This window comes from Leptosomus discolor, chromosome 1 (genome assembly GCF_034619465.1).
Source record: "Leptosomus discolor isolate bLepDis1 chromosome 1, bLepDis1.hap2, whole genome shotgun sequence".
NCBI classification, from domain to species: Eukaryota; Metazoa; Chordata; class Aves; order Leptosomiformes; family Leptosomidae; genus Leptosomus; species Leptosomus discolor.
The window spans coordinates 31,663,050-31,689,994 of NC_141391.1; the positions used below are offsets into that span (position 1 = coordinate 31,663,050).

The 26,945-nt window shown below is 35.9% G+C and overlaps 1 protein-coding gene across 3 annotated transcripts in view; it reads right to left on the minus strand.

Moving 5' to 3' along the window:
* The window catches only part of LRCH1 (leucine rich repeats and calponin homology domain containing 1), a 125,378-nt gene that overhangs the window by 16,599 nt on the left and 81,834 nt on the right, over positions 1-26,945 (minus strand). Inside the window, exons 10-21 of one of the 3 annotated variants that reach the window (XM_086481952.1) lie at positions 25,267-25,334; positions 24,117-24,205; positions 21,245-21,341; positions 21,098-21,134; positions 20,283-20,396; positions 19,198-19,200; positions 18,123-18,170; positions 16,829-16,901; positions 11,472-11,576; positions 6,707-6,816; positions 2,481-2,618; positions 602-679 (exon numbers count right to left, since the gene is read on the minus strand). In XM_086481952.1, coding sequence (XP_086338078.1) covers positions 602-679; positions 2,481-2,618; positions 6,707-6,816; positions 11,472-11,576; positions 16,829-16,901; positions 18,123-18,170; positions 19,198-19,200; positions 20,283-20,396; positions 21,098-21,134; positions 21,245-21,341; positions 24,117-24,205; positions 25,267-25,334 — 960 coding nt within the window. Of the gene's footprint in view, positions 1-601; positions 680-2,480; positions 2,619-6,706; positions 6,817-11,471; positions 11,580-16,828; positions 16,902-18,122; positions 18,171-19,197; positions 19,201-20,282; positions 20,397-21,097; positions 21,135-21,244; positions 21,342-24,116; positions 24,206-25,266; positions 25,335-26,945 lie in introns of all 3 variants that reach the window. The other 2 variants (XM_086481954.1, XM_086481953.1) reach the window with 2 other exon arrangements.

Sequence of the window (26,945 nt, forward strand, 5' to 3'; positions counted from 1 at the left end):
TTCTTAAATGAAAAGCAGAAAACATCAAGCACTGCAATTTCCCTATTTCCAACGTCTGAGACACTTACATCTACTTTATAGAACTTTACTTTCACATACTTTCCATACTTAACACACAATGTTTTCTTCATATCACTGTAGAAGTGTTTCAGTACAAGAGATAAGTGTGTTATTAGTCACTTTTACAATGCATAGAGTACTTAATAGTGTAAAAAAGGGAAAATCAGTAATTAAAAAGAATTAAGTCCATATTCTAAAAGCACTAGGTAAAAATGCAGTTAATGTCTTATAAGGTAAAAAACCAGCAAACTTCTTCCTAATTACATATTACCTAATTACCACATTCCTTATTTATTTTCAATGGCAAAGATAAGGAGGTATTGGGGATAATACTGAATTATTAATTTAAGACAAAAGTTGCTATTTTTAAGTTCTATCACGAGCCACTTAAATGCACTAAAGTACTACTAAATCACATTATTTAGATAAATTTTTTAAATTTTATGTCTTTAGTGCTGAAAAACTGAAGTTACCCTTCAGCTTTAAATTCATTCATGTGTTTTGCATTTTCAGTCATCTAGAAGTGACAGACTTAAATTACCTCTGGTATCCCCAGCTTTCTACATGCATCCAGAAAGTTTTCCACGTTTCTCCTGCATTTGGCCATGCTAAGTTTAGGCTGCAAAACAATAAAAAATAGTTCACGTCAAAAGAAGTCATGCAGTCATTCACCTATTGCGTTATTCCTGTACTGATGGACCATCTCCATATTTCTCCAGAAAACAAAGCATAAAATTCTGCTCAACTTTTTTTTTCTACTACTCTAAGAACAGTATGCCTACAAATACAATCTGAGTACGTAAGCTGTGAATGCCACATGCTTTTACTTAGCTACTAAAGTGATCAGCACATTTAGATCCCTACTTGTTCACATTCAGCTTGTGAGGTTCTAAAACCTGCCTCTTACTATGATTTGTGATAGACAACACTGATTTTTCTGGACAGCAAGTAAATTGATGAAGGGTTTCAACATACATCATGGAGAACTGACTTAAATGTAATGAACAGGCTCTTACTTCTAAAAATTTTAATGTACTCACACAATTTTAACGCCTCTGAAGAAGAAATTTCCTATTACTGTAGAATTTCAAATACTTCCATGATTTGTCTCACTCAGGACTATTCACCAAATACTTACAGAAATCTCATGTTATTAAAATAAACCAAAGCAACTCACTATTTTACCTTTTTAATGCAAGATTTGAAACAGTGGTAATTCCTGAATATCTTGAACCAAGAATTCACTATAGCAGCAGGGACTTTAAAAAACTAATTTTCTAGGCTAAAGTAATTTGAAGGCTGTTTTACGCAAGAGAACATCATCAATATAAAGTTGAAACAAAATGAAAATGGATTTAAAATATTTGCTTTTTGTAATAGAAAACACCACAAGATTTTTATCTTATACAAACAAACAAAAAAATCAGCAACAAAACTGAAGTTTTTGCCCCAGAAAATCAAGTTTGCACATTTTGGCAATGTCATATTTTCACCAAAGACACAAGTAATTTAAAATTGAGCAACAGCAAAAGACACTCCACTAGATCATCTGAGAAAATGTCTTTTTCTTAACATCTGTCTTCTTGGAAGCTCTTACAGATTGCCTCTAAAATCCACATGCTATTCTTAGAATTGAGTATCAGGCTGTACATGGCAATATTTCACCAACGCATGCATTCAAACAAACAAACATGGCAGATGCTCTAAAAACACACAAAACCTCTTCAGAACCAGACTGGTATCAGAAATCTGAAACAAGGATCTGTCCAAGAAAAAGACATCAATAAACAGAGAAAACACTAAGAAAATCAAGTTTCAAGAAATGCACACACAGAGATTACATCGATTTTACATCCTGAAATATTTAGGTCCTTAGGTTTGGCAAGCCAGTAATAAATCACTACAGCACATGTTTCTATTCTGTTCTGTCTGCAGGTAAAATGAATAATTTCTACATTTAACTCAGTAGGAAAAATATTCTAATAAGTGCTGTGAGTGCTTTAGTAACATGACATCTGCTAAGACAACACTGCAGAAGCTAACCTCATATATTTTCAATCAACAAACCAGGGGCTAATTTTCTTTTAAAAAAGGTCTCTTAGAATAAATTCTTGCAATCATAGAATTCCATACTGTACGGAACAAAAAGGCCACTATGAAAAAAATCTGATCTGTTGCTAGATCAGAGAGAGGCAGGATAATTTTATTCACTTATAGATGTATACATATACACGCACACAATATATATATATAAAATATATAAAAATTAATGGAAATTAGAATTTGTAACAATGTAAATTTTGTCCCTAACAGCAAAGCACATTCACTGAACAGCAACCTGTTTTATGTAACCAAATCTCATTTGGCAATAAAACATTCCTCCCCCCTCATTCCAATGCAAAAAGAAACATCCAACTTACTACTGCTGGTGAAGGTACGTGAATGCTTCCTACAGACCTAGGACGAACGTGATTTACTAAATGGCAGAGAACTACACCATCCATCAGGGCAGACCCCAAGTCTTCAGGTAAACAAATCTTTAGTCTTGTTTCAATGTTCTGCAAACGAACACAGGCACACTTGAATACAGAAATGGATGACGGGAAAAAAAAAAGGGAATATATATCCTCATCCTCTCCCATGCTGTAGACACATACCCAGTTTTGGAGTTTAGCTTTACCCAGAAACACACTTCCTTTATGTAAATAATGCTTTAAAAACTAAAAACCAACCTCCACTACCCTCTGTTGGTCGCTGAATTACAAAAACTTTTTTTAAAGAATTCAACACTTCAAATGCTGCTATCGTAATATGCATTTATTTTTATATATACATATAAAAACATATGCATGCGATTAGCCACGATTGCACTACATGTGGCTCATTCATTTCACCATTCCCCCAAGTCTTCTACTTATCCATCTCAAATTTTGTTTATCATCAGCACTGTGAATCAGAACTACATTGTGTTAAACACCGTACAAACAGACAGTAAATGGCAATCTTCCCCTAGCAGCCTAAAAATTACTTTGGAATCATTAGAGTGATCAAAAAGACAGGTAAGGCAAAGCAAACCATTCAGATTTAAAAGAGGATTTTTGAACACTTGCTAAGTAAAACTGAAGTCTCACTGAAATGAATTTGATACTGTAAAATAAAACACTTTGAAAATATTTGAGAATTTTCCAGGAAAAAACAAAACAAAACAAAACAAACAAATAACTACAATAAGATTGTTACACATTATGAGTTTCCTAAATTGTGCTCCCATCTTGAAAACATTCAACATTATACCTAGACTTAGATTAACTCTCAGAGTATTTACTTCCATTATCTTAAAATAGGTATTTCTTATTCCTAGCTGAACCTCGTTAATGTTGTTATTATTCTCTATTAACACATAACTCTATTAATATATCTCTATTAACACATTACCTCAATCTATGTTGGGCGTTTTAGATGAAAATAAACTATTCTCATTAGAATGACAGCAGAGTGTAGGTTGGAAGGGATTTCTGAAGGTCACCTGGTCTAACAAATTTGAAGTGAGATCAGAGCTTTGGTTAAGTTAAGTTCTGGATATCTGGCAAGGAAGGAGATCCCACAACATCTCTAGGCAACCTTCTTCAGTGTTTCAGCACCCTTGTCGCAATTAATTTTCTCCTTACAGCTACTTAAAATTTCTTTGCAATTTGTGCCACTGTGCCACTGCCTCTCATTCTTTCACTGTGCATCTTTGAAAAGCCTGGCTTTACCTTCTCTATTACTACCCTTCCAGCAGCTGAGGACAGTCATATAATATTCTCAGCACTCTCTTCTCCAGGTTAAAGAAATCCAGCTCTTAGCTTCTTCCTCATACATCGTTTTTTCGGGTGCCCTCACCATGAAGTAGCCTTCACTGAACTCACTCTGGGGTTTCATTATAATTTCCCAGTTTTTCTTTTACTAGACACACTACCAAAGTACTCACATGTATGGTCTCTCAAGTGCCAAATGTGGGACTGCATCCCATGCACTAATATAATGTTTTGTTTTCACCCTGGATTAATTCATAAACTAGAAATCATTTTTGGTACACGATATACATACAGAAAGAATATTATTTTGAGACTTTTTTCCAGATCTGTTACAAACAGGTGTATACAAATTAATGAATTTGTAAAAAAATCCTTCTCTTAAAACACTAATTTGCCTGTTGGAAGACTATGTAGTACAAGGTGCATTGTTGGTTTCTTTATGAGCACAGTGCACCTACAACACTAGTTCAATGTTTCCTGATGGAGTTCGTGGCTTGAGACTCGATTTAATTAAAACTGAAGACTTTAAGAAGTGGTTCAATTCTCTTTCAATTTTTTCACCACTGAAGAACTGCTCTCTTTTTCAAAAATCATCCACACTACAGCAGCAGACAATTTGTTCCACTTAGCATGTTAAAACTATTGGATGTTTACACTTTGAGTTAGAAAAATCAGCCAGTATTTCTTGCTAGTTAAACAATTGCTCAAGTGTCAGTGGTGAATCATTCTCAAGATGACAACTGTCTGGAGTGTGACCATGGATGTACACAAAATCAAATGGAGGAAAAATAAGTATGTTTCTGAAGCAAAAAGTTTTCTGAAATGGAACAATTTCTGTAAAAAAATACCATCCAAAAGAAAAGGGGGGAATGTATGGAAGAAATACCAATGTTCTCACAATATGCAGAGGCTCAGGTGAAGCAGCTGAGCTAAAGGTAACTGTGCATTCAGATTTCTAAATAAGAGACCTGAATACTGTAAGTTGTTCCTTCCTGTTTAGTGCCCAACTTGGTTAAGGGTGCAGGTTCTGTGAGGTCTCATTACATTCTAATATACCATGAAAACAATGCAAAAGCAAAATATACTAATAGATAAGTTTATTCAATAAATATGAACTTAGTTACTTACATGTTCTGAGCTATTTTCTTGTACCCTACATAGCAAGATGGTCTGGAGGTTACTTCTCTCACTAAAGGACCCAGTATACGAGAGTACATTTTATTAATTTAAAAAAAATCTCACTATGTGCTTCCAAACACCCGAATCTTCTAGCCTCTGTCACCACTCCTTGACTTGTAATCAAACTTCTCACAAGAGAAAACAGAACTTTCATTTCAGGACACGATGTTTCAGGGTGAGGGTAAAGAAGGACAGTGCATGGAGCTGAAGGTCAATAACACATTAAACCACTATTACTGGTAACACCTAATACTAATACAGTGTAGAGAGATCCTTATTAAGTCTCCATGATCATGCCTGATACAGTGAATAATCTTGTTCTACTTTTCACTGTGAGGATTAACTGGACTAAGGCACAAGGCAGGAACCTTGAGGAAGTTATTTTTAGGAACAATTACTTGGGAATTGCTACATACTTGTGGTAACCCTTAACATAAAAACATTAATACAAAAAGCTGCATTGATGCTGCTGACTAGACTACGCTCAGAAAAAATACATCCTAGTGCAGTTTATTACTGCTACTTCCATTTTCTTCTCCATTACCAGTAAGTCTGTCTCATCTAATTACTGCATCTTGCCCTTTTGGCATCATCCAAGGTTAGAATTTGTAATATACTACATTCAATCAGTTATTTTGAATCTCCAACAAAATCTGTTTAGAAATTCAGCATGAGAAAGTAAGATTAATCCAGACTTAAAACAGATGAGGGCCTGAGGTAAGATCCTAAAGTCCTCAGTCCTACCACATTTTAAACACTATTTGGTAAGGAGAGGAAAAAAGCAAACCCTCATGCTTTAAAATTAAATAATACAGGACATGTTATTTAAAATAAAGGAATAATTTTGGGATTAGTCATTCCATGAAGCTAATGACATAAGAACAAATAACCTTGTAATTCGGTTGCAATACCAAAGTCACCTACCACACTTTCAGGATTTGCACTGCATTTCAGAGGGCAACTCTACCACCTCTGTTGGTAACATGACATAACTGGAAACCTTGACAGGTTCGGGCTCACGACACTTTTCTCCTTTTTTCTTTTTTAACACAAGCAGCTGTCACACGAACCTAGCTACTAGCTGTGTAACACAGAACCTATGCAACCACATGCAGCAATTTTTCAATCAGGCTCTAGCTTCTATGTTCAAGAAAACATATCAGGCAACCATCTTGTATATTCAGATCTTCAAGTGATGATGTATTTATTTCATTTCTAAAGAAGCTGTTTCAAGCATTAGTTATCTGCTTTAAAAAAAAGTTTCTAACTTCAGCTTTAACTAATAGATTTCATTATGCCTTTTACTTGCTAGACTGATGACTTCTCCAGCTGTTAGGAAAGAGTTTCTAGACACCTCTCTCTCTCTCAAGTGATCAATTCATCCTTTCTGATGAAATTAAATAAATTGTTAATTCCATGAGTGCAAGTGACTGTATGTCATTCGGTCACTATTCATGCCATTATAATTTCCCATTTTTACAAAACCTTTCCTGAAGCACAAACATCTGATCATGATAAAGCACTTCAGGAATAGTCTCATTAATGTGATTTGCAGAAGTAATATTGCCTCATTTAACCTTTTAAATATGCTTCTACTGGACAACTTTCCCAAAGAAAAATTAAAAGATATATTCCATTAGCATAAATTAATTCCGCCAACACTCACATACCTCACGTAGCTGTTCCACAAGCTCTCTCTCTTCTCTCATCTGCTCCATCTTTCTTCGAATTGTAAATTGTGGATCTATTGATTCCAAATTTCTTTGTGGTCTTAAGAACACTAGGATTTCAAAAAAGACAGATTTTAGTTTAAAAATGAACACTTTGATTTATTAATTTCTAAATGAAGCAAAATCCTTAGACACTGCCTCCAGCAAAACCTGTTAGGAAATTTCTCTGTACCCAGGAGGACAGAAAAATCTCGTATTGGATTACAACCATAAATGGGTTTTTTGATATTGCTCTGCACTGCATCTTGCACCATCAATGGAGTGGATAATTTTTCAACCAAATCCTAACCTCAACAGTCATGTTTTGTCAGATGATTAAGCACTGGCACTGTCCCTCAGAGATTCTGATCTGTACAAAACTTTGTACCTAACATGGCAGGAAACACTTATTAAGTAGAACCATCTCCTACAAGATGCTGAATTGTGTAACAAGCTGTGACAAGCATCTTCCTACACAGGACAAACTGCTTACTAGATAAAGTTATACTAAAAATAACAAACCACCCCACCCACCAAACAAAGCCTAACGTAGGCAGACTTAGCCATTCAGTAAGTCTGCCTACACTGAAAAGTCACACTGCAAATGTAGCACTGCACAAACTCTTCGCAGCACTCCCTCCCACCGATCCTGTCGACTGTAACATTCTGCCCACATATAGTTCTTTGAAATATTACATGAAATCTCCGCATATACGCACCTCTACACTTCCTTTTTTGTGATCAATGATTATTTTGAATGGTTTGGAAGAGCAAGATGATGTACACTCAGAATGCACCTGTCACCTGTTTGCCACTTAAATTATAGGCCAACTTGCTTATTATGGAAAATGATACTGCTTAAAAAGTGTTTTGTATTGCTACCTTCCCACCCCTCTCCTGAATGCAATATGAAGCGCTAAGTCCCAATTAATGAGGTGGAAGTATAAAGCCTAGAAACCACTGGTTTTTAACATACAGTTACTGCTCTGGCTCAATTTTGTTAATTTAAGGCCATCAAAGAAAAAAAAAAAAAAAAAAAAGATAATTTCTGGGTCAATACGTAACAGGGTAGAAAGGAGCCTTTTGTTTCCCGAAAGACGCATCAGAAAATTGGAAGTGTATGAATTGCCAATAGCACCTACTAGAGGAGTAAGAAACGATTAATTACTCTTGACTAAGAAACATGGGTGTAATCACAGTCATTCTGATGTTCCATTAAAAATTGTGGCATGTCAGTCATTTTATTTAGGTTGTGATTTGGGTAATAGGCTGAATTTAAAAAAAAAAACAGTCCTCAAAATATCTAACAAAATAAAACCCCAAATCCTTGGTAGAATGAAATTTCATCTACATTCTGACCAAAAGTAAACTGTTAATGAAGCTCCCAGATCAGTTCAGGGTCAATGTACAAAATTGTACCCTCCAACATCTAGGGCTCAGTTAAACAAGACAAAGTTTCTGCACGGGAAATACTCTGAAATCTCAGACAAGTCTGGTCACCAGGAATCTCACCTAACTGAATGCAGGTTGGTTAAGTAACAAAATTAATAATTTAAGCTACTTCTCTAGCCACAGGGACAGACAGACACCACCTATGGCAGTTCAGCTAACAGGCAATAGTTCTTTCCCTTATTTACTAAAAAAGGAGCTTAAGGCAACAAGCTCCCTACATATCCTTAGGCTACTTATCTGAGGCATCAAGACAGAACAAACTATGGCCAGTTACCAAACTTGCTTCCTTTCATTACTTGACTCACACATAGTTTTAACTTTTCACAGGCATCTGAAATTTGCTGCACTGCTGTTAAATCAGTAACTTCAGGAAATGCTGTATTAAAGGTTAGTTGTTAAACAAAACTGCTTTTAAATAGAAGGCCTAAATATTACAGCTTTATGTTAGTGAATTCTATCCTTTTTAACATCATCAGAAATCCCACTGGCAGAGTGGGAGAGCATCCTGTAGAGAACACACAGGACTGAGAACTACAGATACCAACTGCAGCTCAGTTCCCCTCTCCAGGCGGACTACATAGCTTCACTAGCATCACCATTCAGAAGGATCTACTCACAGGTGGTCACATAAAAACCCATTCATTATGCTGACCTCCCACACATAACATGAGAGTAGCAGAGCCATGCCTTCAGATGCCATAGGCCCACAGTTGTACTCACATTTAACCTTTGTCTTTGTAGAAGGCAAACTGCAAGCTTGGACTAGAACTCTATTTCCAAACCACAGTGTATCAACAGACATGTGCTTCTCAACATTTTGTAGAGAGGCATACATATAACTATGACCGTACACACCCAAACATACAAAGGCTGTTAACAGCTGTAACTACTGTTGTTATGAAGTATAACAGTCCATAAACTGGATTTAACTATGCCATTTGAAAGGCATTATGTACTGATTTGGATAATTTTAAACTAATCAATACATTGGTAAACTTCTGATGAAAGCACTTATATATGGTGAAAATTAATCCACTAGCAATATCTAAAATGTTATGTAATAAATCATATAGTTTAGGATGGCTACAACAACTTAACTCCCACATTTTCAAAGTGCAGAAACTCTTATCCAGTACTTCCATTAAACTCCAGAATTAAAATTTCTGCATTAGCAACTTTGTAATTTATCGGAGACTGCTCCTAAATTTTTAAGAGGTGCAATAAAAATCTCCAATCACATTTATAAGAACTGTAGCTGCAATTTCTAAGATTTTCATTTTAGAAATAGTCCATTGTATGAGACTAATAATTGAGCTTTGCTGCCTCTCACAGATGAAATACCTAGATAAAACCATACTTGGAGAGTACTACCATATATAAATGGTATTTAAATGCCACAGTAGCTTTATTAGCAGCGGCAACATTTCAAATTATTCCCTGCAAAAGCATTAGTTCATATTTACATTCAATTTTGCAAGAATCAGAGTATTGTTATGGACTTCATTCATTTTGGCCACAGCTGTTTTTGTTTAGGCCTTTGCTAAGTCAACATGAATGTCCTAACATCCACTTCCTTCTGATTTCAGACTACAAACATCTGTTAAAGAAAAGTAAGTATCGACGTTACTTATTCAATTCCATCCATGAATGAGATCTACATTCCACCACGAGGAAAACGGCAGGCTAATCTCAAGGCAGTGGGAAACTACAATGAAAACTTTCTAAATAAAATAAAATAAGTTCAATTGATTAAAAAAACCAAACCAAACCCCACACACCCTCAAAAGCATTAGTTATAAAATTTCAGTTATATACTGAATTTAAAGAAAAATGTTCTAATACAGGAAGTTTTGGCGGTCCTGAGTATAGCTTGCTTCTCTGCATTACACACGTTTTCCAGCAAGGGGAGCCCGTACCTCACACACACCTGAAGGTCTATTTTTCACTCTTCCCAAGAGCGAGTTTGTGCTTTTTGAACCCATGGTCAACCAAGGTTATTATGTAATGCTTGTTCCAATAATTTTTTTAAAAAGTTTTTTGTACATATCTCAACAAGTTAAATGGGTAATAGATGATAAGTCAAGGACAAACTTCCTTGTGAAAATTTTCAGTTTTGTTCTGAATTACAGCACACATATGCACACTATTTATAGCACATCGAGGAGCTTAATGACCCGAGTACTTAATTCGACAACTTTATCCCTCAGGTGAACAACAAAATGATTTAACCTGACTCTAAAAATAACAGACAAAAAGAAGGCTGGACTAACGACAGACAGAGATGAAATCAGGCTAAAAGTTTATAGTTGGATTTCTTTTTGATTGATTTATTCAGCCCAAATACAGAGTCATTGCTAAACCAAAGCCTCCACAATGGTATGGACATTGGTCTTGGGAGACCTGTCTGCTCCTTATAACCTCCCAGAAATTCTGGACTTAGCCTCCTTTATTACAGAGCTGTTGCAGATAGTTAAGTTAAAGATGACATGAAGTATTAAGATGCTACATTGATGCATGGCATTTCTTTATCAAAGGCTACACCTATACTAGCAAGGGTTCTGTCTCTTCCATCTGATATTTAATTCTTTATGCAATGTAAGACCCTGACAGCCCAAACATGGCCAACTTTGCCTATTAGTGCCGTGACTCAATGTACTATGACCATAACACCCTGGAGAAAAAAACAAAACAAAACGAAACAAAAGCAGCAGTAATGAAGTTCACTAATGTACCTGGACTTCACTATGCACAGAGAAGTTTGATAGCTTACTAAAAGTTCCTGTTGGACAGAAATCACTATTTTTGCTTAGCTGATTGTTTCAGCTTTGTTTCTTCACGGATTCCTCTTCTAATTAAGTTATGTTATGTACCTGCATCAATAACTGCAGATGGGAGCAGAATATTTTTATTAACAGTCAGTATCTCTCAAACAAAAAGAAGCCGAAAAGACAGCAGCAAAATCAATTGCTGTTGGAGTACAACTTCTGTAAACCCTTGAAAACAAAGCAAGTAAATAAACCTATACTGGAAATAGTTCTTAAGAGTGGATATCATGGTAGAAGTCATTTTGCCAGACTTGAAAACAGTGACACACTTCACTTACTTTTGATACTACACATTCTACAGTAAATTAACATTTCATCCTCTGAGGTATTTAGTCTTATAAATATCCCCTCAAGAATATTGTCTTTCATCCTTAGCCACATGGGGCATTTGCCATATACTTAGGTTTCTGAAAACACAAAATTAAGTAAATTATATACAGAACACCTACCATTGTCACTGTCTCCTTCAGATGGGATACTGTAGCTAAAGTTGTCCCATGTTTGTGCCTGTGTAAGTGTGTTGAAGGAGATAGGAGGAAGACTGAGGGATGGGTCTGCTGGAAAGGAGTGATACCCAGTCCAACCATGGTGGTATAAGGACCAAGGTGGGGATAAAAGGGGGCAGCAGCATTTCATATATGGCATTAGGATTGCATGGTAATGACAAAGATGTAATTTAAAGGTGATTAATACCAAATGTGTAATTTTTGAGAAAAGAATGAAAGATGGTGCAGAATAGAAAGAATGAAAAGTTATATGTTAGTACTTGCAAGTCATACATTACATGTGCAGATAAGGCTGTTAAGCTTAGCAAGATCATTGTAACCATAGCATTTCACACAACTTATTTACAACCAAGTTTTAAGAAAAAGTACCCATAGATTTTACATCATAGCCTGACAAAAACCTTGACTCTGTGAATCGGAAGGTAAATACATAAGCTGTGAAGTTTCAGTAATGACAAGTTCAGAGAATAAGAATTTTGGTATTTTTTGTAACTATGTAATAAGGACACTTCCTCCCCCAAAGACAAAGAACATTTACACATCTGTATGGAAGTATTATTACATTACAACTTCCTAACTGATTTTGATTAAGTAGCAACTACAATATCCCTTCTTATTCTGTTGAAGTATGTTCTGTATGTACACGCACTACAGATTTTTCTACCTTTTAATTCACTTAATAGTACATGCAGCATTACTTTTGTTTCTTGCTGACTCCCCTTGTGCTAAGTCCAAACCTACAATGGGCCCACCACCCTAGGAAAGTTCTGGTCCTCTGCAACCTTTACAGACTTTCCAGGGACAAGAACAGACATACAATACCTCCAAAGGATGATCCTGAGTTTGCAGCACGAGCCTCAGCACACCTGCACTGCAGACAGCCTTCTAACAAACACAAGCTCAGTAATGAGCCAAGTGGGCTCCCTAAAGCATGCAAAATTGTGCATTTCCACAGAAGCTGCAGCTGACTCTGGAGACTACTCCCCAGATGACTGTAAAAGCATGGCATGCCTACAGTTCATGACCACCCTTCAACTCACTGAGTTAACCTTGTACAGCAATACAGTCCCTACTCTCCACCCATTCTGCCTTCTCTCCATTAACTAGTTGTGACAGCACCTCTTATTTGTTCCTCAAATCCTTCAGCGGACTTTTTTATTCCTTCCCTACCACATCTACTCTACAATTCTGTCTCCCCTCTTGATTGTGGCAAGGATTTCCACCCAAACTTTCCTCAAAACTCCATTCTACAGTGTTTCAGAACTGGACACTGATATCCTCAAAATATCCCCTCCCTGCTTATCTGCAGCACATCATCCACCCTTTCAAAGCTTCCCACTGGTTTCCTATTTTCTGTCACAGAATTTAAATCTCTCCTTCTCCACTCTTCAGAATGACGTCACTCTTTAATGACCTTTTCCTGTATCTGATCACAATGTTCTTTACCACGTCTGCCACAAAAATTATGAACTCACTCATTTCTTAGTTTCCTACATATGTTTCAATGTTTTATCTACTGAATCCCACACACAAGCAATATTCATGATTCTCAATCTAAACTGGAGATTATAAACTACCTCTACTCTAAATGCTAAACCATAACCCTAAATCAATTTCAAATTACTGCATAGATCAAAAAGCAGGTACTTCTAAAAGCAGGTACTTCTAATGATCATTATGTGTTCCAACAAACTTGACAGACAGCGAGGCAAGCACGTCCACAGGAACTAACATCGTGCTTCAAATCTTCCACAAGTTACCAAAAATGAAGACATTGGATTCACAACTAAGATTACTCTAAGTAAACAGTTGCAATTGAAAAATTTTTCACTGCACAATACAAACTGCTTGGTGATTTTGAGTTTTGTCGGTGCTTCTTTTAGTCTCTGAAGGTACAATATTTTGTTTGTTTGTTTGCCTGTGTTGCTGTCACCTTGTTCAGCAGAAGTTGTGAAACACATTGACCTCAAAGACGGCACAAAACAAAAGCAAACAATCCTGAGTACCGCAAGATGTATTAGATGTTTGGCTTCAAGGTCTGGCACATACTGTGGCAAGAACTATGCAACACTCGGTTTTGACAATTAACATCACTCCGAACATTTTAATCAATTCATGAATCAAGCACAATGAGTTTAAATTTATTAACTATTTTGAGTGCTTCCTTTTCAGAGAGGAAAGGCACTTCCCAAGAGCAAAACTATGGTTCTAAGAACACTTTCAATTATTGGGTTTTTTCAATAGTAACTTTTTAAGGTTTTCAAAACTAATGTAAATTTGAGAAGCCCATATCCTATGAAAGTCTTTAAAATACAGGAGGAAATATTCTGAAAAATTAAAGAATCCTCACTGTTTTTACCTTCTGTTAAACATCTGACCCTTGAAAAGAATCTGCTGAGAAGTCAAAACACATTCATTACCTTTCAAAACATTTTCTTCGGGTACCATGTCAGCCATTAGATACGAATTTTTCCAGTTTGCCTAGCTTTAAAATGAAAGAATAAAAGGCCCTTCAGTCCTGAACACGTATCAGTATGTACTAACACAGTATGCACTAACACAGAAGTTTAAGCCACTGTGGAAGCACTTCCATTTGTGTGTGTACTTCAAAATACTGGAAACCTTACCAGAAGTCTAGAACAGCTTACTTTCACCTTTCCAAGAGACAAATCACTATAAAATGATGGGGAGTGGGGGAGGGTGGGTGTCAAATAGAAAGCAACATTCATTTAAAATAGATGAAAATAAACACTGTGAAAATATACCCTCAAATTTCAGAAAGGTATGGTTGAATATATTTTCATTGAAAATTTGCCTCTTTTTTCCACAGAGCATAACATACACTTTAATGTTCTGTTAATCTTGCACTCTGATTTAAAAGACTTACAGAAGAGTTTTAAGCTTTCCCCTAAGGCCATGAAGAGCTTAAATGAAAAAAAGCTACTGAAATAAACAACAACCAGAGCTGAAAAACTTTTCTGGATCACAGAATTGCTGGATCCCTAGACTAGCTCAGCTCTAGGGCAATAAAGCAGTATATAATTAACATGTACAAATTCAGACAGTGATAGGATGGTTCAAACTCACACAAAACTTGCACAAAGTTTTAAAGGAAATACTTTGAAGAAACTAGAGGCATGATGTTAAGCTAAACAGCTTTAACGGCAAAACCATTCACAAATATGCCAGCATTTTCAGTCATGTACTACTTCTACCTCTAAATTGTGTTAGGAAAACAAATGATGATGCTACTTTTAGAGTAATTCTAGTGCGGGAGCAGGAGAGGAAACAATATGCAGCTTCACTATTCCTTTGCAAGGTTACATTTGCCACTGTCTTTTTATCTAAGTTGGTCCTGAGGTTTTACTATTGCCAAATTCACCTGTCTTACCGTAGGATAAATTTAAGGTAACAGGACTGAACTGGATGTGATGAGGTGAAAGATAGTGCAGTAATGGCTGTAGCTTGGTGACTCTGTAGTGTATGATACAGAAAGGAAAATAAATTCAGATTATCAAGTTTTCTGCCACCCATAGCTGTGACCAAAAGACACTATAGTATTGGCATACTCAAAGTTAAAAAATATGAATCTGAATTGGTACAGTGTAGAAAATCAACAGATTATAACAGATTTTGGTATTCAATGAGCCTATACACAGCTGCAATGCAGTCAGGGGAAGAACTGCAGGAGTCGTGCACAGCTGGTCTTCCATCATGTGACCTGGAGGTTTTGTTGCCAAGGACTCCAACCATTGCAATCTAAAAAGAAGATTCGCCAGGCTACTTTGCCCTGACCTATTACAGTCACTAAGTACAGGACATCTTGGCGCACTGCTGTACCAAGATTCAGAAGCACACATTAAACTAACACTTGAACAAGAAGTCCGAGTCCTGCATTCTCTTCCACAATGCTGCTTTCAGTCCCCAGCAGCAGATTTCACTGGCAGCTCAGCAGAACACAGGCTACATCCCATGAAAGCAGCAACACAGCATGGGCCTGTTTGCCTTCACAGGTCTTTCTCCTAATGGTGTTATCACAGTGTTGCCACTGGACTGTGCAATATTACTCAGTGTTTTATTTTTTCCAAATCCTGAAAGGACCCATTTACTCATCATTTAACCCATTCTTTAAAAATTTGTTGAGAAATAACAACATCTCTAAAGCATCAGGAACACAGAAGAATAGAGCCAGAGTTTATCAACAAGCTAAGAAATGCAACTGAACAGATCTGTCACTGTATATCATAACTACATGAAAAATTTAATACCCTCTTCATGAAACAAGGTTGGATCCATACCATTTTCTTTGCCTTTTAAAACTTTTTTTTTAGAAAAACAAATCTATGGGTACAATTTCTTAAACATTCCAATGTGAAACTGCTGCCATTATTGCCACGGTATTTTGTTATGGAAACTACAAGCTTGTAGTGGTTTACCAGCATCTGATTAAAAGCATTTGTGGTGAATGCAAGAAACCAGAGTTAGTCTTAGGACCCTGAAACATACTGAAAAACCTATGGTTATTCTTTAGAGGTGGTGAGATGACTTAACAACATCAACTATCTCAGCACGGAGAAGATAAAAGCTGAATTTAATCCTGTAGCTAATCCCATTTCTAAAGGAAGCTGTTATCCAAGCCCTCAAATACATCAACAGGGATTTTTTTTGTGTTGAGTTGTGTTTCTTTTTAATAAATAAACTGCTGCTTGTTAAAAGATTGATGGTTATGCAAATCTAGTGCATTGCAAATTTATTAAACTCAGCTGCTGGCTGAAGTAAACATCTAATTTTCCTATAATGCTTGATCCTTACACAAGCGTAACTACTGAAAGGCTGATTGCAATGAGCAATTTTCAGAGCAATGCATAAGCATTTTCCAAACAAGCCTAATTATTCACATATATTATTCAACAAAATCTAAACTGTATTGCCACATACCAATTAAGCAAAAATCTTATTTCAATTAGTATGTCAGCACAGATTATATATGTAAACATGTATAAAATATGTGTATTAATATATATACACACATATTTTTAAAACATATATACATATTATTTTATAAAACACCTAATTTATTCTAAGCTATGAAAATTGATACATATATAATGTGCCAAATACATACTTGTTACAAATTCAATCTTAATTCAAACCTATAACCTTAAAATGCTCTAATCTTCTAACTGTTGGACAGAAAATGTTTCATCACTGCCTTCTTAAGGGAAAAAAATGCAGACATCTATTAAACACAGACATAAAAAAAGTACACACAAATTGGTTACTTTTCTTTCCCACATTACCTGATCGTGGCTTCAGGCCAAAAGGGATTGTGGTGTTTGTAGGAGGAGACATTGTTGGACTTCTATCCTTGTTCTGTGTAAGTCAAGAACATAAATCTAAGTAAAAATATGATCTAGAATATCTCAGCACAAGTGACTATATAAAACACGGAAGTTAGCAATACTGCACGCTACAACTATTCCACCATAATCTGAACGCAATACAGGCTCAAACCTATGATAATCTCCCTTCTTATTGAGTCCTATTCATTTGCTGGAAAAGATGAGTTTCCAGCCAAAGACTGCAAGATATTCCCCCTAGCTATAAACAAACTCAATTATTTCTCAGTTTTCTCCCAAATAGTCACTTGGTTCCACCAAACGTGTTTTTGTGGCATAATACACATTTAGAAAAACATAGCAAAGACATGATTTTTTCCTTAGATACATTTGTTTCTTTCATAGAATTAATTACCACTCTGCATGATATTTTCCATGCAACAGTGAATTTCTGCCTAAAAAATCACAAAAGAAGGAAGTTAAGCATAGACCTCAGACCCTGAACTAGACCAACAGTTAACAGCAGGAACAATGGAGTGGCAGCCTACGGGAGAAGGTGAGCTGTAATCATCATACGATCAATGGTAACATTGAAAGAGTCCTATAACCAAACTCCATAGTGGGAATCCTAGTTAAAAAGTGATTCCTCAGGGAGCCAGGAACTATAGCAGTCCCATCACCAAGACTGGCAGAAGGTGGCTGGGTGCTCATGAATTTGCAAGATGCTCATAGACAGTTCAATGTGGAGGGAGAAGCCCTATTTCTGCACAGAAAATGTGAAGGGAAAAAACCTCCATAAGGAGCTCCCTACAGTTTCCCTTTTTGACCTTCTGCTGAGATTTGCACTGTGAAAGCAATAGGATCAATAAAATCAGATCAATAAAATTCTTCTCTGAAAACTAACCAAGGACACAGCACGAGTGTGCAAAAAGAAATTGCATTTAAGTCAACAGAAACTCTTGTGGAACAAGGAAGAGTTAAAAAAAAAAAAAAGGAAAATGTGACAGAACAAACAAAATGTAAAAAAATTTAAATGTTTTATACTGAAACACGTAACTCAAGCTCATCAGAAAGTGTATTTATATACCTCAGTAAATCCTTAAGATGACAAGAATAAACCACAGGCCAAAACCCACATAGCTATTACTAATGAGCTCAGTCATATTTTCAGTGATATCAATTACATGTTTCATTTAGTATATGAACCACTTACATACAACATGTAAGAGAAAAATAAATGGCGCTAGCACCTTACCTCATTGTGAGAGGTTTGCCCACCTGCATTCCAAACAATTAGATCATTCTGTGTGTTTGGAAAGGAAAAAAAAAATTACTGATATACTACAACAGGATATTTTACTCATGATACTCACATACACATTAATAATTAATTATTTCTTTTCAGTGAAGCAATTTTCATGAATAATAATATTTTTATTGCTAGATGAACAACATTTCAAAAAACCTTGTGGAAATTGTTCGCGCAGATTTGTCATTCATTTCTTTTCAACTCTAAATGATTATAACTGCACTTATAACTCTTTAATGTTTGTTGGTTCAAATGCAGTATCCAATTTTATTCCACAGATTTTGTAATTAAACTATCACCAAGAGTTTAATATACAAATGCAGACTTCTTTAATATAGATTTAGAGACAGAAGCATTCTGTAAGCAGTTCATTTTATAACTGCAATATAACATACCTTTTGTTACCACTTATGCTACAGTTACATTGGAAACATGTAGATCACATTAATAAATATGAAATACAATCCTTAATTCTGCATCAATCATAACTCAGCAGAAACACATTTGGCATAAGTAAAAAACAAATTATAATTCAATTAAAAATAATTTCTTTAGGGGTCTTTTTTTTTTTAATCAATAAAGAATTGAAACAAAAATAAAAGGCAGCACTTGGAACACTTGGTTCCAAGAGTCACAGAACTTTCCAAAAATTAGCAAGATGGAAAGGAAGATTACACATCCATTTCGCTTCATGGCCTTTCTTGGCTACTTTTCAAGCTTAAAAAAAAATTCTTCAGCTTTAGACATCTTTCATAATACTACCTCAACCACTGTATTACCTAGAATAAACAGAAAGAAATCTTACTTATCTGATCCCAGCCAGTTCTCCCTGGGGACTCACACTTGTGCACTCCTGTTGTCAGGGACTATGTTCTTGTGACACACCTGCTAGTTATGCCTATGTTGCAGGACTCTCATAGCATGCTGGTCACTAGTCAGAATTTTGAATTTATGCTAAACTGAATTAGTTCAGTAACACGAGTGCTTACTGTACTACACAGAGTGTAGCATGGTTAAAAACCTGCTTTTGCAAGACGTGTTTCCATTCTATGGAACATGCCTAGTGCTTTCATCTGCATAACTCAGCCCAGATCAGGTCCTCTCTAAGTGCTTAGGAAGATTTATTTCTTCTTTTTAAAAGATTCTTAAAAGTGAATCAGCAGTGTCCTTGTTAAACAGTTCATCAAAACACAGAGACACATTTTGATACCGAATTAGCCCTATCTGTTAATCTCAGCAATGTAGTAACAACTGTTCCCAATAAAGTGTGGTAACTCCAGCTTACAATAATATAACAGAGATGAACCAACTCAATTTTTTTGAATTTGATATTTTAAAGAAAAAACAAAGACAAAATTAAGAGTAACAAAGTCACAAGGATATTGTAGGAATATTTGACGGTAATGATGATTATATGCAAGAATATTTGAAAAGCATCAAGATAAACCAGATTCAATCTCTGGATAAGACAGATCATATTAAGGTACTACCAATATAGACAGACTGTTATGTAATTTTGTTCTCAGAATCTTCTTGCAAAAGCAGTCAAAAAATCCCTATACAAACAAGTTCTGAAGTAATCATATCTGCATCAGATACTTAAATTAGCTTTTTTCATAGTTTTTTACTTCTGGATCACTGCAATGTACACAAAACTTAAAATACTGTTGGAACTTTAAAACTAGCATCTCAACCTGTATACAGTCCATTTGTAATATTAAACACATCAAAACTACTGCTGTTAACAAAAACTTAGCAGCTTACATAACTAGAGTTACAAGCTACAAGAGTATTTGGGGTGAGCAGGAAGAGGCACCAGGTGTTTCATTTTATTGAAGATCTAACTTTGAAATTACTTATTTTTTGCAGGGGAATGCAACCACTGCAACTACTGCAGCTTTTATTGGAAGAAAAGACTTTCTTTTTTTTTCCCCCCCGAGAGATAGGTCTTAATCATCTTCCCATTTACAGCCAAACCCTGACATTCACGTGAAGGCAAAAACCCCAATGGACCTAAACCCACTGTTACCTCAACACATAAAGTGACCAAATGCAATGATCCATTCCAAATGTTTTCAGGTTTATTGCATCTAGACACCTCCATACCTGAGTCAACGACCATTTTTCACCCTGTTCATAAGTTGTCACTTCAGGCTTTGTTTTCTCCATAATCAACTCTCTCCTCCTCTGAAATTCTAGTTCCTCTTCAGCATTTTCTCTCTGTAAGATAAATAACTCTTTAGACTGCATATCACTGGATACAGAATTGTATCTTTTTTGCGCAACACTACCTCAGAAGTATTTCTTAAAAACACTCTGATGAAAAGCAAACAGAGAGGCAAACAGATACTATATACTTGCAGTGCCAGTGATAACAGGTAGATAATGTAAATCTACACAAAGTACTTCATAAAGAATACCAGTTCCCCAGTCAGATACAGATACAGATTGAATAATACAGCATGTATCACACTGTAAAATTCCAAATCATACTTTATATAATCTTGGTAACTACAGTGACGGTGCTCAGGAAAAGCACTAATTTTCAGTTTACAAAATATTTTGGGGTTATCTTTAATGAATGTACTGTTTTCCTACACCAGAACAGGGAGACGTGGGTGGGATGGTAGACAACTGTGCACAGCTGAGCTATGAACTGTCACACACAGGGAAAGTTACACACGGGGAAAAAAAAAGTAAGATGAAAAACTAACTGATAAACCCAGAAAAAACCTGTATGTACACATATAACAAAATAAAAACAATTCTGTAAAAATGCTAAAGAAGAATCAGTTTTGTCCTCCAGCCTACTAAATTTTTCCCTTCCCTACTTGGTAGCTTAATAATTAATGAAATTATTGACTTATTTCCTGTCTTTCCCGCCTCTCCGCCATTTTGTAATAATACACTCATTAACATACCTGACCAAGGGAAGACATCTCCATCTGCATTTGACCGCTATGTATAAAGATAAACAAATGCAAATATGTAATTCATTGTGTAGAAACCTGAATATGATGAATCTAACAAATGCATTATTTTTTTCTAGAAAAGGTAGATAAACACACTTTACTGTAGACTCCTGAAATTCTAAAGCTGTTGCTGGTTCCATGGGATACAGATTCACACCACTGCTCTCTGAAATATCCATGCTTAATCTGCAAGGTTTGAAATAAAAACATTGCACTGGGGTATAGTTTTGATAATCATTCTGTTCAGTATTTAATTTCAAACATGGATATATGAAACACTTTTATAGTCATGGTTTCAACCTGCTCAGTGTTATCTCAACAAATTTTTTTGAAATGCCTCCTGATGCTTCACTGTCAGCAGTTTAGTCAAAGCAATGCTAATGCCTTCATCTGCAAAATGTCACCCTGAGCAACAGCTTGCATCAAAAGAGACACCTGTTTACCACCAACAACCATGCCTTTATCTAGGAGAGTGTAGATTCCTATATCGAACCTCTAGCACTCTGTGTTCAAATAGGAGCCACAGCCCTGGTCATATATTCAAATTTAGTTTACAGTGCATGAAAATAAAGCAGTGCAACAATAAATTCACAACGGACAATGATCTGAAAGCAATGAATGTAGGAAAGGGAATATAGGAATCTGAAGCAAACATCTGAAAATACTGAAAAGGGTCAAGCCCAAAATCTTTTCCCTTTCCAGAACTGAAATGCTGCTTATGTGCACATAGGGTATGCAGATTTGGAACTCTGCAGAACCCTAGGACAGCAGCAACTAGACAAGCCTTTTACAAGTTTGATAGTCATATCTGCTAGCGAAAATAGCTCCAATTGACATGCTCTACACCGAACTCCAGTCAGCGCATGGTAGGTATGTCAGCATCACCTACTGTTTCAGCCCCTTCAGTGGTTTCTCTTTCTAACTCCTAAATGGTCTTCAGTGTGAGATAAGGATAATTCTGGCTAGAGTCAGTTATTTCAGCTAGGTTATCCTGACTAGGTGATTACAGTTATACCGCTGCACAAAAGAAACTTCTCTGGGGAACGTTTTAATTTTTGACATGCTCTAGGTTTAAGTTAAAAGCACATGAAAGCTTTTGTGCATCTTAAACTGAGGAGTAATGGAAGCATTTAAATTCCTTTGTGGATCTGGATAAAGATACAAAAACTATCGAGTATGAAGATCAAAATTTTCTCTTTACTGCTTTATATAATGCAAGTATATAACAAACTGCCATTAATCCCGTAATCATAAAAGAAATTATGAGATATCCATGGCCCAGAGGATTTAAAATCTACAGCATCATTTGGTAAGTATTAGGCACCCAGGTGTACTTTGCTGGATAAGTCTGGATGTTAAACTGGAGGCATACATTGAAAAGCCTATATAGTTCTCAGTGAAATAAATACTCATATTTTAACATTAGAAAAAAAATGTGCAGCCACAAACACCCCCCACACCACGTAAAAAAAAAAATAATAGAAAAATACAGACATGCATGACATGATTAGAATTTTTAAAGCCACATTTCAAATTTACTAATGAAAGCACATCTGAATATACATGGAAAACCAGATTATTTTTCTGTATTTTATTGCCCTTTTAAATTTAGTTAGAAAGACTAAATATGCAGGAAGTATTGGGGCAATATTTAACAAAAAACCCAAAATGACAAAATTTATAAAGCTAACAACTGAAATTTTTTTAACGTCGCTTTTTTCCAAACCAACCTTTTTCCTTTTTTAATTGCAACACTTCTCCCAAAAAGTAATAAGCCTCATATGAGGTGCAGAAGCAATGGTTTACTATTTCACAAAAACCACGGGAACCAAAAACCTTCCCTAATTTGCATGATCTTTTTATTAAGCAAAAATTCTTGTGATTCAAGCATTTAGTATATGATTCAAGAATTCAAGTATTCTTTATATGATTCAAAATAAAGCCAGATAACTGTCTCTAGAAATACTAACAGGAATGAATTTCTGTCCTAAAAAGCACAAAGGTCTGCTAGGTGAAAGAACAGCAGTATCAAAATAGGCATTTAAAACTAAAGCGCAGTGTAGTCGCAAGAACAAATGTCTACATTGAACTGGCCAGAGGAGGAAGGAGAAACAAGGACACTTAAGGTTGGAAGTGACAAGGAGGTTTCTAGTCTTCAGAGAAATGAAGCTGTAAATCAGCTGCCTCATAGAAGTAACAGAAAAAAAAATGAGTTTTGAAATTAACTTAATTTCTGAAGGTGATTACACAAAGAAAAGCAAGAGCAAGCACCTGGACAGAACTACCTATGTCACTCCTGTCAGTCCTTTTCAGTAGGACAAGCATTTATTTTCTTTTAAATACTTACTCCACTGCTTAGTCACCGATCCAGAGCCATTCCACCTGACTGCAATCACTTAAAATAGGCACCTAAATTATAAAGCCTTGCCTTCTGTAGTCACGAGAAATCTAAGTAACTTATCCAGCTGCCTCTTCCTCTTTCTCCATTTGATTTCAGAGGGAGACTACACCACTAATTGGGGCACCTCCTTTACGTGCTCCAGCGAGTTGGAATGAAGCCAGGCCAGACGACCTTCTCCATTCCCACAAAACACACTAAGCATGAAAAGTAGAGGAGAGTTTATAGTCCCTAGAGGAAATGTGACAATCCTAGCCAAAACTTCAGAAAAAATCACAGTAGTGTACACAAGATGAATGGTTGAGGCGTGTGTCTAATTCTAAATTTAGGGTTCTTCTATACCTGAAATACTTCTTAATTTAGTGGGAATTAATTTACTGGTAATCTTGTCTAGATACTCAGAGAGAGAATGTAACTTTCCTTCTTAATTATCTAAGAGCCTCCTGAAACAAATCAGTACGCTAACAAAACACTTTATAACTCTGGAGAACTTTCAATTACCAGTTAAAAAAGAACTCAAGTCATTCACAAAAACTTTAAATACATTAACACACCAGCTATTGTAAGCATACCTGTTGGGATCCTGTAATAAATCTACTGCTTCTCTTAGTTGTTCTATCATTGCTATATCAATAGTTTGTTCTTCTGACATATTTATTCTATAACAGAAAACAAAAGCATTCAAAAAAAAAAGAGGTACAACAGCAGCAATTATTAAGGGTAGTCTGAATTTCAGTTTGTGAGCTGTATCTTCCAACTGGCGTGCAAATACTATAGAGGGGAAAAACCAGCCTCCGTGCACACTAGCATGTGCTGGACTTATGGAACGAGTTTCTTCTGAAAAAATTCTCCAGCACTTTGTCCTTAGCAAAGCCCGACAATCTAATACCTACTTACATAAACAGATGCGATGAACTAAAACTTTTAGCATCCAATTAAAAACTGACTTGTAAAATTGAAATTTACCAATATTTGACTCCAATTAACTGCACTCATCACATGTATCGTTTTAACACAAGTGCTAAATACGATGCTTCTTTTAACGGACCAGCATGCTTTTGCTTTTCAACAGTTGTAATTCTTTTTGGGGTTTAGAAACATAATCTCCTGTTAGTCCTTCCAAAAAAGCTCTTTCAGAAAGTACTTATTCTCCCCTTCCTTCAGTTTTTGTTTTTAAATCATATAAGACTCCACTGTTCTGCTGAGTGACAACTTCGCAGTACACTGTCATGTTACATGTCCTTTTCTTATATGCTCACTTCAGCAACTGACATTCACTTGCTCTGCTCTTGAACTAATGTCTATGAATTAATGATTGCTTAAAATTATGACAAAAGAAGGAAAAAGACTGAGGGATTTTTTTCCAATTAAATTTAATTTTAAATGTAGATTAAATTTAGAGCTCACAAATTTTGATAAAATCCTTTTTTACCTATGCCAAACAGACCAAATATCAAAATACTTAATTAAAAAGCTTGCATTCTACGTAGGTAAAAAAATATTACAACATTTTTGGTGCATACGAATTAATTAGTTGTAATATAACATCCAACCTATTCAGCAATAATGTGTAAAGCTTTGAGCACACACAAAGTGCAAGCCTGTGCTTCTGTCATGCCTCAAAGTCTACAAAATTATTAACTGATAAGGAACTGCCAGTGCTGGTCAATCTAATTAAACGACACAGCTAATTACCTACAGATACACAAAAAATACTTACAGTTCCTCTGTTTGCCATTGTGCGTCCTCTTCTATTCTCAATAATTCATCACACTCCGCTGCTCTGCTCTGCAAGCAGACAAACTGATAGTGAGAACTGAACTTTGCAATGAATTAGGCAGATAAATTTTGCTTTCAGACTCAGCACTGACCTAATTTATGTAACAGTTTAGGGTGGCTAGCTGAAGCAATTCTACACTTCTGCTCCACTCCTCACTCTACCCCCTTTTAAGACACTGATTACAAGGTCTTCTATTCACTGTTCAGATTTTATTGAGGTCAACAGCCCTTACCCTCCTTTAATAGTAAAAAGAAAGTCAAGCAACATGAGAATTCTTTATTCTATGTCCCAGATTTCATTTGTGCCTTTCTAGCATGCAAAACATGCTTCTGTTATGCACGACCCTAACTCTCCTCTTACCTGGTCCCCTACCAGAGCCAAATTTGTTTACAGAGGAAGGAAATTCCACATATGTGAACAGTAGCAATTATGTACTTCATCCATAATTATTAACAGGATTCCTACTTGACAATTTTAACAGCCATGAATAAGTTTTTTTAGAACAAATCAGAACCAACACAGCGTGCAAGAATTCATATTGGTCAGCCGGATACTTTGGGTTCAATGTAGGCATAACTTAGAGCTCCCACTGTCCTACCTATGAGTATTAGAAAACTTAAATCTCTCTTTTATGCTTCCACTTGGTGCTTTGCAATTTTGTTTTCTCTTTCATCTCAGATAGGCAGGAACACTGAAGTAGTTCAGCTGCCAGTAAAGACAAAGGCTCTCTGAATGGAAGTGCATTTGGACTAGTAAAGAATGAATAGCAGAAAACAGAAATGCTTATCCTCTTTTGAGTCATGCGTTTGGCACATCAGTCGCATCACCCTGTACCAATAAATGCTATCCAACTCTGCCAGATGTGTCACTGAAGAGTGTACCAGCTTCTCTAACATTCCCCAAAGATGGCCCATTTCCCAGTGCCAATCCCCAGTAGAATGAATAAAGCCATCCTTTTTTCTTTTTCTTCTCCTTACAAGAATGAAGTATGTGATTTTTCCCAGAAGGGGGGCACATATTATAAGATGACAAAAATGCAGCACTTATTCTAGAAGGTGATCCTCAGTCTCTGGGCGTAACTATATAGATAACAAATAAAGCCATACAAATTAGGGCTAACATTTGAAAAATTACAAAATTCTCCAAGGCTAAGCTCCTCTTTTGCACTGCAAGCTGTACTGATTTTATGTATGGTTTGGTTAACCAGAATTTCCATTTTAGAAGACCTCCACTGTCCCAAAAGGGATTCTAGAGTACGTGACTAATATAAACCAAAGACAACAGACTTAGAAATCCGCACAAGAAGCAAAATGCCCCAAGTTCAAAATCCTCAGAATAAAATGGATGTACTACCCATTCAAGTCACCAACTGCTGATCTCAACTGCCATAATGTTAAGATCTCAAAATTAAAAGAAATACTGCTCACTTAGCAGTATTCTTATACTGAAATTTGATACAGCTACTTATATTTTACTCAACCAGTGCCTGCAACACATCATTTTAGATACTATTTTCTTATCATAATAGAGGATATTCCCAAGGGAATAGTCCTCAAATGGTACACTACTGAAAATCAAGATGATGAAGTGAGAAGAAGGAGGAAAGCAAACACAAAGTA